The sequence below is a fragment of the Nicotiana tabacum genome, chromosome 9 (assembly GCF_000715075.1).
Source record: "Nicotiana tabacum cultivar K326 chromosome 9, ASM71507v2, whole genome shotgun sequence".
Lineage (NCBI taxonomy): Eukaryota > Viridiplantae > Streptophyta > Magnoliopsida > Solanales > Solanaceae > Nicotiana > Nicotiana tabacum.
The window spans coordinates 114,835,031-114,853,501 of record NC_134088.1 but is presented as its reverse complement, the minus strand read 5'-3'; the positions used below and the strand labels follow the sequence as shown (position 1 = coordinate 114,853,501).

Genomic DNA, 18,471 nt, shown 5'->3' with positions numbered 1-18,471 from the left:
AAACTTATAAATTTTCAACTTTCGCCATTTCAAGCCTACTTCAACTACGGACCTCCAAATCACAATCTGGACATGCTCCTAAGTCCAAAATCGTCCAATGGAGCTAACGGAACCATCAAAACTCTATTCTGGTGTCATCTACACATAAGTCAATATCCGGTAAATCTTTTTAACTTAAGCTTCTAACCTTGAAACTAAGTGTCTTGATTTATTTTGAAACCCTCTCCGGACCCGAACTAACTACCCCGGCAAGTCACATAGTAGCTATAAAGCACAGAATGATCAATAAATGGGAGAACGGGGCCATAACTCTCAAAATGACTGGTTGGGTCGTTACAATCTCCAAAACCAAAACCACCATGCACATCAACATACCCCTCATACGTCGCTCTAATGTGGCCGTTGAAATTTCCTCCTATGAAAAACTTCTCGGTATGTGGGATACCATGCACCATCTCATCGAAATCCTCCCAAAAATGTCTTTTGACTTCCCTATCCAAGCCTTGGGGTGCGTACGCACTAATTTTGTTCAAAGTAAAACCTCCAACAACTAGCTTAATAGCCAACAGCCTGTCATTCACCCTCCTAACCTCCACCACTAGTTCATGGAGGTCCTTATCAACCAAGATACCTACCCCATTCTTGCCCCCACCCTCCCAGAATACCATAGTTTGAACTTGTCCACATCTCGCGCCTTATCTCCTACCCATCCAGTCTCCTGTACACAAGCTATATTAATCTTTCTTTTTTCGAGAATCTTCGTTAACTCTACAGATTTACCAGTCAAGGTTCTTATGTTCCAAGACCCCACTCTCAGCCTAGTATCTCTATTAGCCCTGTTACCTCTCGCACACCCCACACACAATATACTAAAATTAACCAGTCAAATCCTTATTGCTGAAAGGTAAAAACAGTTTTCTGATTTCTTTTCCAAATCTTGTAAAAATAAAAAACAAAAAGAAAAATCAACTTGTTTTAGACCAAACTATCATGTCCCGCCACGTAGGTGCCATTTGGAATATATTTTTTCCATATGGAAGGGTTACATAAGTTAAGGATTAGCTCTTAGTGGAATATTCTAGAACTATGGAGAACTTCCTTGGGAAAGCTCTAGATATTTATGGACTTGGTAGGAAGACTCTTTTGGAAAGTCTTGGAGTGTTCTAGTCATATAGAAAATTCTAGAGGGTGTACTTATTTGTAAATATGGAAGGATTTGTGGAACAATTACTATTTATACATTAGCCCCTAGGTTATTAGTATAAATAGGGACATTCATTTATAGCTCACCAAGCAAAACAATCAAGTTCTCTCTAATACAAAAGCTTCCTTTGGCAATTCTCTTGTGTTCTAACATTTCCTTAGCGATCTTTAGTGTAATAAGGCTGACTTGGCATAGCAAAAACATAAGCAAGTTGTGCAAAATTATGAGCAAGTTGTCAAGTGCCGCATGTGCTCTTAGTTGATGATTAAGGACGTGACAACGTGGTATCAGAGCAAAGGTAATGACTAAGGGAATGTTAGAAAGAATACAAGAGATTGCAAGAAGGAAGCTTTGTAGGGAATCATGGTCAGGATTACCAAGAGCATGGTACTTGCAAAAGGGACAGATGTGAAGGTCCCTAAGCAAAAGGAGTATGGCGGTGCACTGGACGCATACGAGGTGGGAGACTTACTTTGGATGGACAAGTACTTTGAGGTAGTCAAGAAGGATGACGAAGTTGTTAAGGTATGCAATGCCTCAATGTACTTGACCGAGGTTGCCTATGGTGGCGTCGGAAGTGTGCCAATATAGAAAAAAAGGCTATGCAAGATTAAGACATGAGAGCAGTTAAAGAAGGAGTTGAAGAGCAGTTCTACTCAATGAATGTGGTATACGAGGCTAGGTGGAAGCTAAGGGAGCTCCAACATATGGCCACAATTCGGGAGTATGTACGCGAGTTCACTACCTTAATGTTGCAAATCCCGTCGTTGTCCGAGGAAGCTTCCCTCTTCTATTTCATGGATGGGTTGCAAAATTGGGCAAACCATGAGTCAAGAAGACATCAAGTAGACAACATGGACGAGGCCATAGCGGTTGCCGAGTCGTTCGTTGACTTCAAGATGGATCCTGCCAAGTCCAAAGAAGGCAACGCCGAGAGAGGTGGAGGAGATCATGACAAGGACAACGGGAAAGGCATAGCCAAGATATACAAGGGCAATGGCAAGGGGCCATCCCATAACGAACAGGGGTCCAAGAGAAATGGCAATGGGCCGAAAAATGGTCGCGAGTACGTGCCTAAGGGAGTGTGCTACTTCTATAAAGGATCACATCGGGCAAGTGAATTCCCAGAGTTGGGGAAGCTTGCAACAATGATCGGGAACTTTGCTCAGGCACACAAGGGTAACACAGGAGGGACCGCCTGCATTGGAGGGATGCTCTTGGAATCTAAGCCAAAAGTAGGGGATTCCAAAGCCTATCTTGTCTCCTTGCAAATGGAGCATGGTGGTAGCAAGAAAAGTTTGGCGGACATAGTTGAATAGGATAGCAAGTTACAAAGTGATGGAATGATTTCGGACTTAGACGATGCACTAAGCAGAGGGGTTAAGTTTGCTAGCAAAGCAGGGACCACAGAGGGAAGCCAAATAGGGAGTGCAAGCATAGACTCGATGCTTGAAAAGCTGCTAGACTTGGTTGAATCATGGGGAGATTCAGACCAAGAGCAAGGAGAGGCATCCGATGGGCGGAGGATCGAGACCATCATTGCTAGCCGTCCAAAGTAAAAATGGGGCAAGAAGAAAGGTGACCAGTAACTTGTGACATGGGAAGGCGAACCGCTCCATAGAGCATCATGGCTAATGGACAAAGATCTCCGGCGACGCCAAGGCGAGGTATGCGCTTACGTGTCGATGCTTTGTGCCGAGGGAGCCACAAAATTGGGTGGGGAGAGTGTCATGGTCTGCCACATCATCATTCCATATAGGTTCCACTTGGTATATATTTTTGCCATATGGAAGGGTTACATAAGTTAAGGATTAGCTCTTGGTAGAATATTCTAGAACTATGGAAAACTTCTTTGGGAAAGCTCTAGATATTTATGGACTTGGTAGGAAGACTCTTTTGGAAAGCCTTGGAATGTTCTAGTCATGTAGAAAATTCTAGAGGGTGTACTTATTTATAAATATGGAAGGACTTGTGGAACAATTATTATTTACACACTAGCCCCTAGGTGATTAGTATAAATAGGGGGCATTCATTTGTAACTCAACCAAGGAAAACAATCAAGTTCTCTCTAATACAAAAATTTTCTTTGGCAATTCTCCTATGTTCTAACATTCCTTTAGCAATCTTTAGTGTAGTAAGGCTGACTTGGCATAGCAAGAACGTGAGCAAGTTGTGCAAAATCGGGAGCGAGTTGTCAAGTGCCGTATGTGCATTTAGTTGAAGACTAAGGACGTGACAAAACTCCCGGACATTCACAAGTCTAGTAAGGTGTCTTAAGCTAGCTACTTGTATACTATTCCGAAGCATCATTGTTAATTGCAAACAGATAAAATAAAGAACGTCTCATGGCAATAATAAATACAACTATATATAAACACTAAACAGATCCTCCAACGTGTAATGTCTTTGACCAGTTGGAAAAGTTGATTGGGACCCAGTGTTTCAGCAATTTTATGGCTATTTTGTCCGGATAAGAAAACGTACAATATACAAAGCAATTTAGCACCACAGGATTAAAGCACAATTCTGCATGAAATGTCAAAATTGCCCTTAGTCGGCAGTCTGACATGACGATCCTCAGCTGCTTCCACCGCTCTTATATATAGTATAAGTAAAGTAATTACGGTAATGATGTGACTTATCAGCAGAAAAAGAACTCTAATTGTGTGTCGAGAAAATAATTTCTAGTTTAAGGAATAAGCTCCTTCACTATTATGTAAAAGCAGAGTTGTACATGAAATGTCAAAATTGCCCTTGGTCGGCGGTCTGACATGACGACCCTCAACTGTTTCCACCGCTCTTCTATATAGTAGTAATTACGGTAATTATGTGACTTATCAACAAGAAAAGAACTCTAATTGTGTGTCGAGAAAACAATTTCTAGTTTAAGGGATAAGCTCCTTCACAATTATATATATGTGTTTGTATATATATATATATATATATATATATATATGATTATGAACTTCAGCTAACAAAACAACTACAAACTACACAATGCATTTTCTGTTGGCATTAAAAATATTCTTATCGTATATAAACTGATACGTCTACATATACTGAACATTTACTTAGCCGAATCAAAACATCAAGACCACTTAGCAATTGTCATCTAATGTTTTTGTATAATGAAAATGGAAAGCATGCAGGAAAGAAATAGTATCTTCTGTATGTTATGCCATATTTTAATTTCTAGCAAGTCGCAACACTATCTGAAAATAAAAGCACCACACCAACAAAGTTTATTAATGGCTATTAAGATATCACTAACCTTGGAGAGCAGGTGCTAAGGACTCCAAATTCCAAAGTCAGTTTTTCAAATTCAACAAACTCAATTTTGTACTTTAGAATTTTCTCTGTAATAATAGGTTCAACAATATTATTTGCAATCACCATGATGACAGCACTCTGAAGCTCCTTTGCAGTCCTTCATTACTGAAGGCATCCATTGGCTATACTGGCAATAGTCTCTCGAAGTTAGACAAATAGCAGAATTAATGCTCTAATAAAATTAGAGATGGAAACAAAACATCACAGTTCACAAAGACCTTACTGTAAGCAGAGGCGGATACATGATTTATACTTTATGGGTTCAATTTTTAAGGTTTTAGCATTGAACCCATTATATTTTTAAAGTTATGAGTTCATATCTACTATTTTTATAATTTTAAGGAATTTTTACATATAAATTTTTGCTTTGCATGAAAAGTTATGGATTCAATTGAACCCGTCGTCAACACTCTACATCCGCCTCTAACTATAAGACGTCATACACCACTTTTGACCAGAGTAACACCAAACGTACAAATCATCTTATACAATTTACATTTGATTTATGGTATAGAAATGTGAGTAGGATTGTACTCACTAATTCAGATTATCATATAATTTTCACCGTCAAAGTAACTGTGTTGGTGAAAAAAAGGCATGACACGCGGAACATCAGTAGGCTGACGAGGCATGACGCATGGAGCGTCGATATAGCGACAAGTGACATTCTCAATTAACTGAATTAAGAATGCATGGAAGGTACGGGAGAAACACCCACGGGGTAGAATAAGAGAAAAGAACTGACCCTGACAGTTGTCAAAGGAGAAACGGGAACGAAATGAATGAAGACTGCAAAGAAGGAAAGATACACGAACCAGAAGTAAATAAGGAAGGAGAATCATGACCAGTTATAAGGAATCTTTAGTCATAAATATGCCAGTTACGGTTATCTATAGTAATAGGCAATCAATACAATTAATACCCTTAATTAATCCAAATTAAGTATGAGAACCGTTATGATTGCATGCTCTTATAAGGATAAGAATTTCATTTGTAAGGACACGTTACGATTATTACTGAAATACATACTATAATTCTTTGCTATATGCTTGAAAGTTTTCAGCCTTAATTTTGGGGATTGATTGCTAGTCCATTCCTTATCTTTCTTGGCTAATTATCTCCATCACTTTTTTTCTATTTTTCCTAAGATTATTGGGAAAGTGAAGTAAATTTTGATTATCAGTAACCCGTTTTCTTCTAAATATTAATTTTGACCGAGAATTTTATTTTTGGTTAAACAAATTAGTTCCGTTGCCGGAAAACTCTGATAATCTTTTCACTTTCCAAATTTTATTTTTTAACAACCAACTATGTCATCTGTTAACGAAAATGACCAGTAAAACCAACATGATGGAACTCCACCACCCCCCTCTCCAACGGGATCCCCTCAGCAATCCCGTGGAGGTTCACCTGAAAGATCTACATCACGTGCTGATGATCAACAGGGGGACGAACAAACTGTAGAGCAAGACGCTCTAAAGCAATTGATTGCAGAATACGTGAATAGTGCTCTACAAGCTTTTGTTAGAGGATTGCCCAATGCGCCACAAACTCCTCCACCAGTCAATACAGCAACCTTACAAAACCCATGCTCAGGGCTTGAAAATTCTGGAAGTGGAGGAATTCCTAACGAATCTCGCGATGGAGGATCAGGTACACAAAATAATTCTAATTTATAAAGTTTGGTACTAACTTTGCAGAAACAGTTGAAGGAGCAAAACAATCGCATAGAGAAAATACCTGGCGTGCCACCCGTGATCAAAGGGGTGGATATTGACAAGTATTCACAACAACCCTGGAAGCCAAGTACGGCGCCTTTGCCAATTCTTAAAAAGTTTAAAATGCCTGATATTCCAAAATATGATAGAACAACTGACCATCGAGATCACGTAACTGCGTTCATAACTAGCGTGAAAGGCAATGATTTAACCAAAGCAAGAAATCGAATCGGTTTTGGTTAAAATATTTGGTGAAACACTCACGAAATGAGCGTTAATATGGTATTCTCTATTACCTGAAAACTCTAATGATTCTTTTGTTGAGCTTGCAAATTCATTTATAAAAGCACATTCAGGAGCTCAGAAGGTTGAAAAAAGGATGGAAGACATCTTTAAGGTAAAATAGGGGAACAGAGAATTACTCAAGGAATTCGTAGATAGATTCCAGCGTGAGAGGATGATGTTGCCTCGGGTACCTAATAACTGGGCAGCTATGGTATTCGCGAGCAATTTAAACGAGAAAAGTTTAGAAGCCACGAGAAGACTGAAGGAAAGTTTGCGAGAATTCTCAGCAACAACTTGGAACGATGTGTACAACAGATACAGTACAAAGTTGCGGATAAAGGAAGATACGATCGCACAGCCAAGAACAGATGAAAGAGCAGGATCGAGATGTTTGGAATTAGAAAAAAGGGCCGGAAAAAATAGGTACGAACCTTACATGGGACCTGCTGGGCAAGACCCTCGATCTAAATAAGAAAACACACGATTCGACTCAAGACCGAGGCAGAAAGATACGAGTTCCTCATCTAGGTTCGGAAAGGACCGGGATGCACAAGGCAACATTTCCAGTACACACGCAAGGATAGGAGATTACAGCTTTAATGTCAGCACCTCCGAGTTAGTAGTTGTTTTAAGAGGTATGGAAGATAAGGTGCGGTGGCCTAAAGAAATGAGATCAGATCCAAGCAAAAGGAATCCAGATTTCTGGTGTGAGTTTCACAACGATCATGGACATAGAACAACCGATTGTAGATTACTGTAGGAAGAAGTCAAGTATTTGTTGAAGCAAGGTTATCTAACTGACATGTTCAGAGAGAAAGGAAGACAATCATATATGAAGAACAGACAGGAACCCCCGAAACCACCATCACCAAAAAGAACAGTCAATGTAATAACTGGGGGAGATGAGGTCAATGGTGTAACTTATACAGCTGCAAAAAAATGTCAAAAGTCACGGTTACTCATAGGAAGCGAGTTCGCCAAGTCTTGGATGGAGAAATTATAACATTTGATGATGAAGATGTGGACGGCTTGATGATTCCTCACAACGACGCACAGGTAATATCTTTACTTGTACACGATACTAACGTAAAGCGAGTTTTGATTGATCCAGGTAGTTCAGTGAACATCATTTTAACGAAATGCAAGCTAATGACAAGGTGATACCAAAGGCACGATCCTTGTCTGGGTTTGATAATTCAAGTGTTATCACAAAGGGGAAGTTTTGCTCACCACGTTTGCATAAGGAGTTGTTAAGGATACAAAGTTCTAGGTGATAGATGATACGCTCAAATTACACCTAAATAAATGGTGTAAGGTGGTCGATGTCAAATATAATAACCCAACTAGGTTGGGGTCGAATCCCACAGGGAATAGGTGTGAAAAGTTACTTGAGTAGTGTGAAACTGGACTTAAGTCGTAATCCTACTCCGTTAGTTTAAAAAGAGAGTGTTGTGATTGTGAATTATCAGGAAAACTATTTTGCTATGAGTATGTAATTAAGTCAATTAAGGAAACCAAGGTTGTGTCGCCATCAATGGAATGTAATGCTATCGGTGTTAATATGATATATTTCTAATGAAAAGTTCTTTGATATGCAAATGGTTCCTAAATGACTACCCAATATTTCCCAATGATTAGGTAGTATTTTCTCTTTATGATTTTCCCAAATAAAAGAGTTACAGTTAAGAACAACCAATACATTCCAAATCGAACCCACTGATTCCTAAGTGATTCTATTAAATAAGGTTTAAAGCCTTGAGTTTTTGCTATTCAATTCTACCAAATCCTAACCCATTTTTTCAAGTAAAGATAGAGTAAAATGGCATTAGTCAATGTTTGCAACCATCAACAATAAATGAAGTGTGAGAAATGAATAGATACCAACCAACCATTATATATATATTCAATGGTAAACACTCATTAACATTACACTCATCTAGAGTCCACAAGCTTAGTATTTAAAACTAGCTACTCATACTAAAATTCAAGAACAAAGCAATAAATAAAGTCATAAAGCTTACAAAGATGACAAGATTCTCTCTTCAAAAGCTTCCAAAATAATGGTGTATTCAATGCTATAAGTGTAGCCCCTTTTTTCAGACAAGATCCCCCACAAAATCCTAGTTATTCTTTTTATAATTGGCTAAAAGTCGGGGTCAAAAAGTGACAAAAATAACCCTGCAGATCAAGTCTGCGGCCGCAGAATGCTTTCGCAGTCCGCATATCTTCAATTCCTTCGCAGAGTTGATTACCCAGTTCTCTAATTTTCCATCGCACTTCTGTTATGCGGTCCGCATATTAATTTCGCGCCCGCATATCGTACCGCAAAGTCATTTTCACAGAAACTTTTTTTGCATTTGTGCGATCATTATGCGGTCCGCACAAGAGTTGTGCGACCGCACAATGGATCGCAGAATCTACTCTCATAACTGGGATGGGCTGCTTCACTCTACGGTTGTTATGCGGCCCGCACATCACTTTTGCAGTTGCAAATCTGCTGTATTTCTGCTCTTCTATGGGGTTTGTCATCTTTTCCATGTTCTTGGCTCTTCAAGTCTGGTTTTCTGCAAAACACCAAAACTACATAAGAAATGACTTATAATGCTTTAATAAACGAGCTAAAGTCTATGTAATTAGTATCAAAAGTGTCGTAATTCTATGGCACATCAATAAACGCATACATGGCATATAATATAATTCTGGGAAGACCGTGGATTCACGATATGGATGTCGTCCCATCCACATTACATCAAATTATCAAATTTCCTTCACAATGGGAAATCCGTCAAATCCGTGGAGATCAGCAAACTTCAAGAAGTATCAACTCGGTGGTAGTTTCAAGCATGGCAACCAATGATGCAGATGCAAAGTAGCAACTACAGACCCCGGTTGAGGATATTGGTGCAAAGACCTCAACTGAAGGCATACCAGGACAGACTAGCGTTGATTCGAGACCTGATGTTGTTCAAGAGCCAGAAGAAAATGAAAATATTAAGACAACTGTTGAAGAACTCGAAGCTATAGTGCTATTTACACACTGGCCAGACATAAAAGTCTACGTCGGAGCAAATTTAAGCCCAGAAATGAAAGGTAAGTTAATTGAATTTTTACAAGCTAACGTAGATTGCTTTGCTTGGTCGCACTCAGATATGACAGATATACTACCGGAGGTAATGGACCACAAATTAAATGAGGACCCATCATACCCACCTGTCAAGCAGAAGAAGAGGAAGCAAGGATCCTTCAAAAATCAAGTAATCCAAGATGAGGTACAAAAGCTTATGAAAATTGGATCGATACGAGAGGTAAAGTACCCTAACTGGTCAGCTAATATTGTGGTAGTTCCTAAAAAGAATGGAAAATGGTGAGTTTGTGTAGATTATACTGATCTAAATAAAGTTTGCCCTAAAGATTCATTTTCTTTGCCACATATAGATCAACTAATCGATTCTACCGTAGGACATGAACTTTTGAGTTTTTTAGATGCATATTCAGAATATAACCAAATAAAAATGGACCCCCTAGATGAAGAAAAAACTTCGTTTATCACAGACAGGGGGACTTACTGTTATAAAGTCATGCCCTTTGGTTTAAAAAAATGCTGGAGCCACGTATCAAAGGTTAGTGACTAAAATATTTTAAGAACATTTGGGAAAAACTATGGAAGTCTACATTGACGATATGTTGGTCAAGTCAGCACAAGCGGGAGATCATCTTCAACACTTGTCATACACTTTTGAGATTCTCCGCAAATACAATATGAAGCTAAATCCAGAAAAGTGCGCTTTTGGTGTGGCTTCAGGTAAGTTTTTAGGCTTTCTCATTTCTAACAGGGGTATTGAAGTGAATCCTGCACAGATAAAAGCTATCGGGGAAATACCAGATATACTCACAAGCAAAAAAAAAGTGCAGAGATTAACAGAAAGAATAGCAGCCCTAGGGAGGTTTATATCAAAGTCATCAAAAAAGAATTTTAAATTCTTTTCAGTATTGAAAAAGCAGAATCATTTTGAATGGACTGACGAATGCCAACAAGCCCTTAAGGACCTAAAATCATATCTGTCAAATCCGCCTTTGCTAGTAAAACCAAAAGACGGTGAAAGGCTTCTCATTTATCTTGTTGTGTCAGAAGTAGCGGTAAGTGCGGTGTTGGTACGAGAAGATAAAGGTAAACAATCCCTAATTTATTATGTTAGTAAATCTTTGCTAGATGCTGAGACACGGTATCCCTATTTGGAAAAGCTTGCTTTAGCGTTAATTAAGGCATCTAGGAAGTTAAGACCTTATTTTCAATGTCATCCTATTTCGGTAATAACTGCTTTCCTCATGAGGAATATATTGCATAAACATGAATTATCAGGTAGATTAGCTAAATGGGCAATAGAACTCAGTGAGTATGATATCATATATCAGCCCATAACTGCAATAAAATTGCAGTTTTTAGCAGATTTTGTAGTGGATTTCAGCACGAATTTAGTTCTTGAAGCAGAAAAGGAACTACGGGTATTCACCGGATCTAATCCGGGGACTTGGACTTTATTTACCGATGGTTCTTCAAACGTTAAAGGAGCGGGTTTAGGAATTGTTCTAATTCCACCTTCAGGGAAAGTCATAAGACAAGCAATAAAATGTTATCCAATCACTAACAATGAGGCAGAGTACGAAGTTGTGATTGCAGGTTTGGAACTGGCACGAGAACTTGGTATAGAGCAGATTGTGATCAAAAGTGACTCGCAGATGGTTGTTAACCAGATGTAGAGGACTTACGTGGCAAGAGAAACGCCAATGCAACAATACCTGAAAAAGGTACGGGAATTACTTAGACAATTTCAGACGTAGAAGGCCATGCAAATACCCAGGGAAGAGAATGCAGAAGCAGATGCGTTGGCAAATCTCGCGTCTATCACGGATGTAACAAATGAAGAAAATGCTATCGTGATACATTTGTTTCATTTGGCACTTGACCAAGACAAGAACGAGGTAAATTTTAATAATCTAACTTGGGATTGAAGGAACGAATTTGTGAACTTTTTGTAGTATGGAATCTTACCCGAGGACAAGAAGAAGTCACAATTGCTTCGCCAAAAAGCCGCCTGGTATTGCTTATTTCGTGAAAATTTATATCGAAAGATGTTTGGCGGACCTTTAGCAAGCTGCCTCGGCTCATCGCAAACGGAGTATGTGATGAGGGAAGTACATGAGGGGCACTGCGGCAATCACGCCGGGGGAAGATCATTTGTAAAAACATTAATAAGAGCAGGGTATTATTGGCCAAAAAATAAAAGAAGAAGCAGAAATATTTGTAGCCAGGTGCGATAAATGCCAACGATATGCCAATAACATGCACCACCCAGCAAAACTGTTACATTTAGTTATTTCACCATGGCCTTTCATGAAGTGGGCATGGATATTATAGGCATGTTGCCTCAAGCTAAGGGAAAGGTACGGTTTCTGTTAGTTTTAACAGATTAATTTTCAAAATGGGTAGAGGAAGGAGCATTCAAACAGGTGCAAGAAAAAAAGTCATGGACTTTATTTGGTGAAACAGTATCTGTCGATTTGGAGTTCCAAAGGAAATCGTGTGTGACAATGGCCCGCAGTTTATAGGCACTAAAATCACAGAATTCTTTTGAAGTTGGCAAATAAAACGGATTACATCCACACCTTACCACCCTGCAACTAACGGACAAGCTGAATCAATAAACAAAGTTATCATTAATAACTTGCAGAAGAGATTGGAGGAATCAAAAGGCAAATGGCCGGAAGTGTTACCAGGGTGTTGTGGGCTTATCGATGACAACCAAAACAAGTACGGATGAGACTCCATTCTCACTTGTATATGGTGCAGAAGCTTTAATTCTGGTAGAGATAGGTGAACCAAGTATGAGATACACACATGGTACTGAGGAAGCAAATAAGGAGGAGATGCGAGTAAATTTGGATCTATTAGAAGAAAGGAGAGAAGCAGCATTAATTTGAATGGTGGCTCAAAAATAGATGATTGAGCGATATTACAACAGGATAGCTAATTTGAGATACTTCAAAATTGGGGACTTCGTCCTCAAAAAGGTGTTCCGATCGACAAAAGCGGCCAATGTGGGAAAGTTGAGTCCAAATTGGGAAGGCCCTTATAGGGTTTGAGGCATCATTGGAAAGAGAGCGTACGAGTTGGAAAACATGGATGGTAAGGTACTACCATCAAACTGGAACGCAGTTCATTTGAAGAAATATTACTTTTAGACAAGGAAAGTACCCATGGTCGGGTATCTCGCAGGTTCAATTTTGTTTTGTTCTTTTGAATTTTACTAACCATTTTAGATGATAGGAAAAAGGCTAGCACGTACAAAATGATGATATTAAACCCGAAAGACACGCGGAATACTGAATTATTTTCGGTCTAGGTTACAACCTTTCTGATGGAAAAAAGGTTATGTAGTCATCATCTAAATAAATATCTCTGAGTCCCGTTCGTATTTTCCTTTTTAGAAATGGACCAAAAGGAAGAAGTAATCCAGTGTTCGAGATTTCATGCTTCAAAGCTCCAACACTAGGGGGACTATGCATATATAAGGAAGCAAAAGAACCAAAAAGGCATACTTCAGTTCAGCCTGAATCAAAAACCTTGATGAAACCTACCTCTTGAATTTTTCAAAGGAGTATGAACTAGCGAAAAGGATGCAAGATATTACATATTCCTACGAGTTTTAGATATTATATATTCCTACGAGTTTCAGGTTAAGGTCAAAATTTAGTCACGGGATAATAGACCCGATTTTGTATTTTAAAATCTACTACAAGAAAAGCAGTTATGAAAGTGTTGTACGAGCAATTATGAAAATGATGTACGAAATTTATTTGAAAGTTCAAAACATAAAACTTTCTCAAATTATTTCTTTTCATGTCTACTTCATGTTTCATATATTTGCACTAATATGAAGATGAGATGCCATCTTCATCAGTGTCGTTAACATAAAAGGGCCCTCTTTTATAAAAACTCGGGTTAATCAAAGTCACGGATTGCTAAGGCATTTTTAAATGCAAGGAAAAGGCTCAAATGTCAAAAAACCAAAGAGCATAATATGTGGCAAAAGCAGCCAAAACATTTGTATATTAAACCTTGTAAAAATAAGGGTGCTAATTTGTCATTAAATTCTAAAAAGGAGACAGGGGTAACCAAAAACAAACCTTCCAAAAGAGTCGGTAAGCTAAGGGAAAAACAACATCAGGATGTTCCAAATAAAAGCTAAGAAAAAACAGGAGAAAGGAGAAAAATAAGGAGTATCATCAGCGGGAGAAAAATGGGTTAACTTAAGAAAAAAAAGGCTTGAACATCAGCCCTGCCAGGAACAAGTCCATCTCCATCACCTTTGGAACCTTCGTTTTCAGGTGAGGAAAAGCTTTGACGTTGCTGAGTTTATCAATTTCTTCTTTAGCCCTAGAAATATCAGCATTATGGTCAAAACCCTCTTGGTTGGCTTCAATTAGAGTCTCGAGGCGAGTGTTCAAAAAGGCCCAACTCACATCCAACGATAACTTATCCTTGAGAGCCTCATAATCCTTCTCCCACTGGTCAATCTCAGCTCTCAACTCTTCTTTCTCTGCTTCCGAGGCATCAAAAGCTAACTTCAAAGGAGCGAAAGAACTTTCCAAGAACTGAATTTTATCTGTAGAGGTGTGGAGATCTTCCTGAGCTTGGGTAAGTGTCTGAACCAACTCTCTCGCGTAAACCTCTTTTTGATTGAAGAGTTTTTTTTAACTCCTTATCTCTTCAGTTGCCTTGGAAAGTTGTTCAGCAAAAAGGGATTCCAGTATATCCTTGTCCTTTCCAACCTGACTGGAAGAGGCTTTTTCAACCGCTAACTCGGCAGAAACCATCCTCATTTGACGCTCCAAAGTTGAAGACTTTCGAATTGTTCCTTCCAGTTGTCAGCCTCGGTGCGCAACGTGTTGGTCTGCCTGAGAAACTATTTTTATAATTTCTGTACCAATCAAATTAATCTACAAAAAAGGTAAAGGAGGAAGAGTTATGAATGAGGAAGAAAGAAGAAAAGAAATATAATTAAGCTCGTACCTTCAAAGAAGAATGAACAATGTCATTCATTAAAGTCAGTGAGCTATGACTTTCTAACTTCTTCTTCTCCACGGGGCCTATCAGTGGCTTCAGCCACACGTCGGCTTGACCAGATTTTCTCAATAAGTTCCCACCTTCAGGGACCTCAATTATAACTTTTTTCATCTCTCCTACTGCTAGAAGGCTCGGCCTCTGTATGAGAAGCAGCCACGGGAGTAAAAACCGAAGTAACGTCAGGTAAAGGCACTGGGGTGATGGTAGATAAAGCTGGAAGGGGAATCAGGAGCAGTTATAAGGAATTTTTAGTCATAAATATACCAGTTACGGTTATCTATAGTAATAGGCAATCAATATAATTAATGTCCTTAATTAGTCCAAATTAAGTATGAGAACCGTTATGATTGCATGCTCTTATATAAGGATAAGAATTTCATTTGTAAGGACACGTTACGATTATTACTGAAATACATACTATAATTCTTTGCTTTATGCTTGAAAGTTTTCAGCCTTAATTTTGGGGATTGATTGCTAGTCCATTCCTTATTTTTCTTGGCTAATCATCTCCATCACTTTTTTTCTATTTTTCCTAAGATTATTGAGAAAGTGAAGTAAATTTTGATTATCAGTAACCCGTTTTCTTCTAAATGTTGACTTTGACCGAGAATTCTATTTTTGGTTAAACACTAACTAATTTGCATGCCAGAGTTATGTTGTTCATAGTAGCAGTACAAGCTCAGAAGTATACATACTTAGCGAAAAGAACAAAAGGATGAGTATACGTAACCGTTGTATAAAATACCACAAATTAGGTGGGATGACTGCATTATTACCTTTAAATAAAATGTATGATCATCTCAACATGATGGTATCCTCATATTTTCTGCCCATCTTCCCCAATCTAACCCTACTTCCATCCAAAATCAAACCTTCACTATATACTCATGTCTTCCATGACCCTTGTTGCATATCCCTATGAAGGAAAAATAATACACTAACTAACCATATAAGCGCTTTACCAAAAATCTACATTTATTTTTCTTTAGTCCTAACAGTTTTTCTTGTTTCTTACCAGCAGTGCTGAACTTCAAATAACATTAACTAAATTTGAATATGCCTTGTCAATATTGTAGGCCAACAACAATGGCCGATCTCCATAATCAAATAGAAACAGGCTGAAGAAGAAAGGGAAAAGGGAATGAAGAAGAAGAACGAAAAAATAAGGTGGCTGAACTCAACTAATTTTTCACTAAGAACTGTTTTCTATGTCGCACCTCCATTACTTTGATTTTATTTATATCAATTCCTCTCTCACTTTTTCTTTCCATTGCTAATTGAACAGAATTACTTTATTAAATACTTATTGAACATACTAACAGAATCTACTTGTTTATTTCTCATCCAGTAATAAAATGTATACTATAATTTATCTTTTAGATACCTAGTGTTGAATTTTTTTCATAAGTCAGATCGCATCCCCATTGTTTATCTCAGTCATCCTGCTTTGAAAATTTAAAGACTCCAAGTTGAAATATATGTTTCAACTGAAAGTCAAAGTCCTTATTTTTCAGCATTTAGGAGCAACATCCACATCTGTCATATTTGTGTGGGTATCAATGTCTCAGCTTCATAGCTATTAATATGGCTATCATAAAAAGTACTTTTCCATCATGGCTCAATCCAAGGTTATACGGAAGAAATTGGTCAGATCCCATAAACATGTGACATAACTCATATCATTGCTATAACCCATACTTAATACTTTTTTTAGGAAAACGAAAAAAGCAATCATATGCAGAAAAGGACTTCATCAACTCTTAAGACCAGCTATTCATGGACAGAATATGTTTAATCTATAAATAGGACAACAGAATCATATGTAAAGGAGCAAATTGTAAAGTTAAATAGAACCAAATTATGTACCTTTTAAGTTGTTGAATGATAGATTTGAATGTTGTAAAAAATCTGTTGAAAAAGAAATACAATAAAATATTATTAGTGGTTTCAAGCATATAATCAAATACCTTGAACGTGCATGATGCGGTAGTACTTAAGGTCTTTTATTTAAATCTCATGTTGCCAAAAATACAAGGAAGAATATGTAAAAGATTACAATTAAAAAATAACTTTTCGGCAAAGAAATTCTGACTGCATAATGTTTATGCGTTAATAAAGTTATAGCTAAAACCACCAAAAGTAATCTCAATTACCGTGTGTTTTGGAGATAATCTTGCAGAGCTTTTGATATTAGCAGAAACGTACTCCAAATTGCAGTACTGATCTACAGATTTATGATATCATATTTACTGTCAAATGTATAATTGAAAAGAGAAATTAAAAACAAAACTCTAAGAAAACGCGAATAAATGAGAAAAAATAAGAACAATCGGTTGGTTAATTAGGCATATTCTCAAACACCTTAGGTTCATCAGAGGGCAAACCCGATATAAGTTCTAACATGTATGTGAAATCCAGTAAGATAATGTCCGAAAGAACAAAAAAGCTACCAGATGTCCACCAAAATTTCGTTGGCAATAACAAGATGCGTTTAGAAAAAAGGCTGAATATAGAAAAGCTTACCATAGCTGAACAAAATTAAGCACATACCAGAAAAATATGGAACAAATTTATGAATTTGAAAAAAGATCCTCGACTATAGATGAATGCAAGCATGACATTTGCCAACACATGACCAAGCAAGAGGAGCAAAAGATTTAAACTTAACTCACAGGTAAGAGCAGACAGTAGAAGGAACCACGGAAGCAACCAAATCAGAAGTGTTGGTAAACTTTGTTCGAAACCAGAAAATATTATAAAGTAAAAGAGAAATAGAAATGCATAGGAAGAACAAAATTAAATATGAGCCCACTGAATTCACGGTGTATCATTAAAGAACTTAATCCCCTCCTAGTACCCGAGGTTTAAGATTATTTCCTCCCAGGATAGATAGAACGGATTATCCACACTGGTGTAGCGGTACCTCAAACTCCAGTGTTTCAGCGAACGCAATAAGGCGGAGCAAATCACACATGACACTTATATTTAATTTTGAAAAAATAATGCAAAGAAAATGGAAGAATTTCAGAATTTTTCCATATATGAAAATGAGGCTAAGCCTCTAAAATTTATAAACAATGAAAGGGTGAGATGAAGAGGTGCAATTCAAAGGGCGCCTCTTCCATTTCCCATTCACACCCATTCACGAAACCTAACAATCCCCCACATGAATGGGGAATGGCAATATGTTTAAAAAAAATATGCAAAAAAACTTGTGTGATTCGCAAGTAATGATTAATCGCATATGGATAAGTAGGTTTCCCTTTGAACTTTCCGTAGTGAACATATGTCGGATATACTCGGTCAATCGGTAGATTTGATATCTTTGAACTGTCGAGCTTTGATGTATACCTAGACAATCATAAGTCACACAATCAACCCTTAACCGTCGAATATTTATTTCAGCTATGAACATCGCCTGGTTTCATAAGTGCATAGAGAATTGGCCTTACAGAATTCTCCTTGAAGCGGCTAACACTTCACACTTACATAGGTGATTCCCAAACGTGTTATCCCGTAGATACACGATTTGATATATCCCGTATCAAACTTAGAAACCATTAAAAACCCTTAACGTTTTATCCTTGGTACTGAACATTGTCTCATCACGAGAATGGACCAAAAATTTATTTGACAATGTTAAATCGTCACAAATGACTTTGTTTGATCTCCTTGAACCTAGATCTTGGGATCTCCAGTTTTCTAGGTAGAGTTACCGCTACAGTGACTTGTCCTCGGCCAAAGTCCCATTCCCCGCGATAACCTTTCAACTACCACTCTAGTTAGGTCTTTTTTAAGTGAATCCGACA

At 37.9% G+C, this 18,471-nt stretch overlaps 1 protein-coding gene and 1 long non-coding RNA gene across 4 annotated transcripts; both read right to left on the bottom strand.

Moving 5' to 3' along the window:
* Positions 1-236: 236 nt before the first annotated feature.
* LOC142164099 (uncharacterized) lies at positions 237-668 on the bottom strand. Its single transcript, XM_075221276.1, has one exon. It carries the CDS (start codon positions 666-668, stop codon positions 237-239), a length of 432 nt encoding a protein of 143 aa, XP_075077377.1.
* A 12,949-nt stretch (positions 669-13,617) lies between these two features.
* LOC107786241 (uncharacterized) lies at positions 13,618-17,673 on the bottom strand. Of its 3 annotated transcripts, none has more exons than XR_012695033.1 (5): positions 17,335-17,673; positions 16,816-16,886; positions 16,529-16,570; positions 14,609-14,875; positions 13,618-14,535 (listed from the first exon to the last, which is right to left on the bottom strand). It is a non-coding gene; the product is annotated as an uncharacterized LOC107786241 (long non-coding RNA). The 3 variants fall into 3 exon arrangements; XR_012695032.1 differs by having other exon boundaries at positions 14,609-14,800; positions 17,335-17,661; XR_001648093.2 differs by lacking the exon at positions 17,335-17,673 and having other exon boundaries at positions 14,609-14,800; positions 16,816-17,328.
* Positions 17,674-18,471: the final 798 nt, after the last annotated feature.

What these genes read in the sequence shown, in the direction of transcription:
- LOC142164099 (XM_075221276.1), bottom strand. Translation starts at nt 668, where the DNA reads ATGGTATTCTGGGAGGGTGGGGGCAAGAATGGGGTAGGTATCTTGGTT.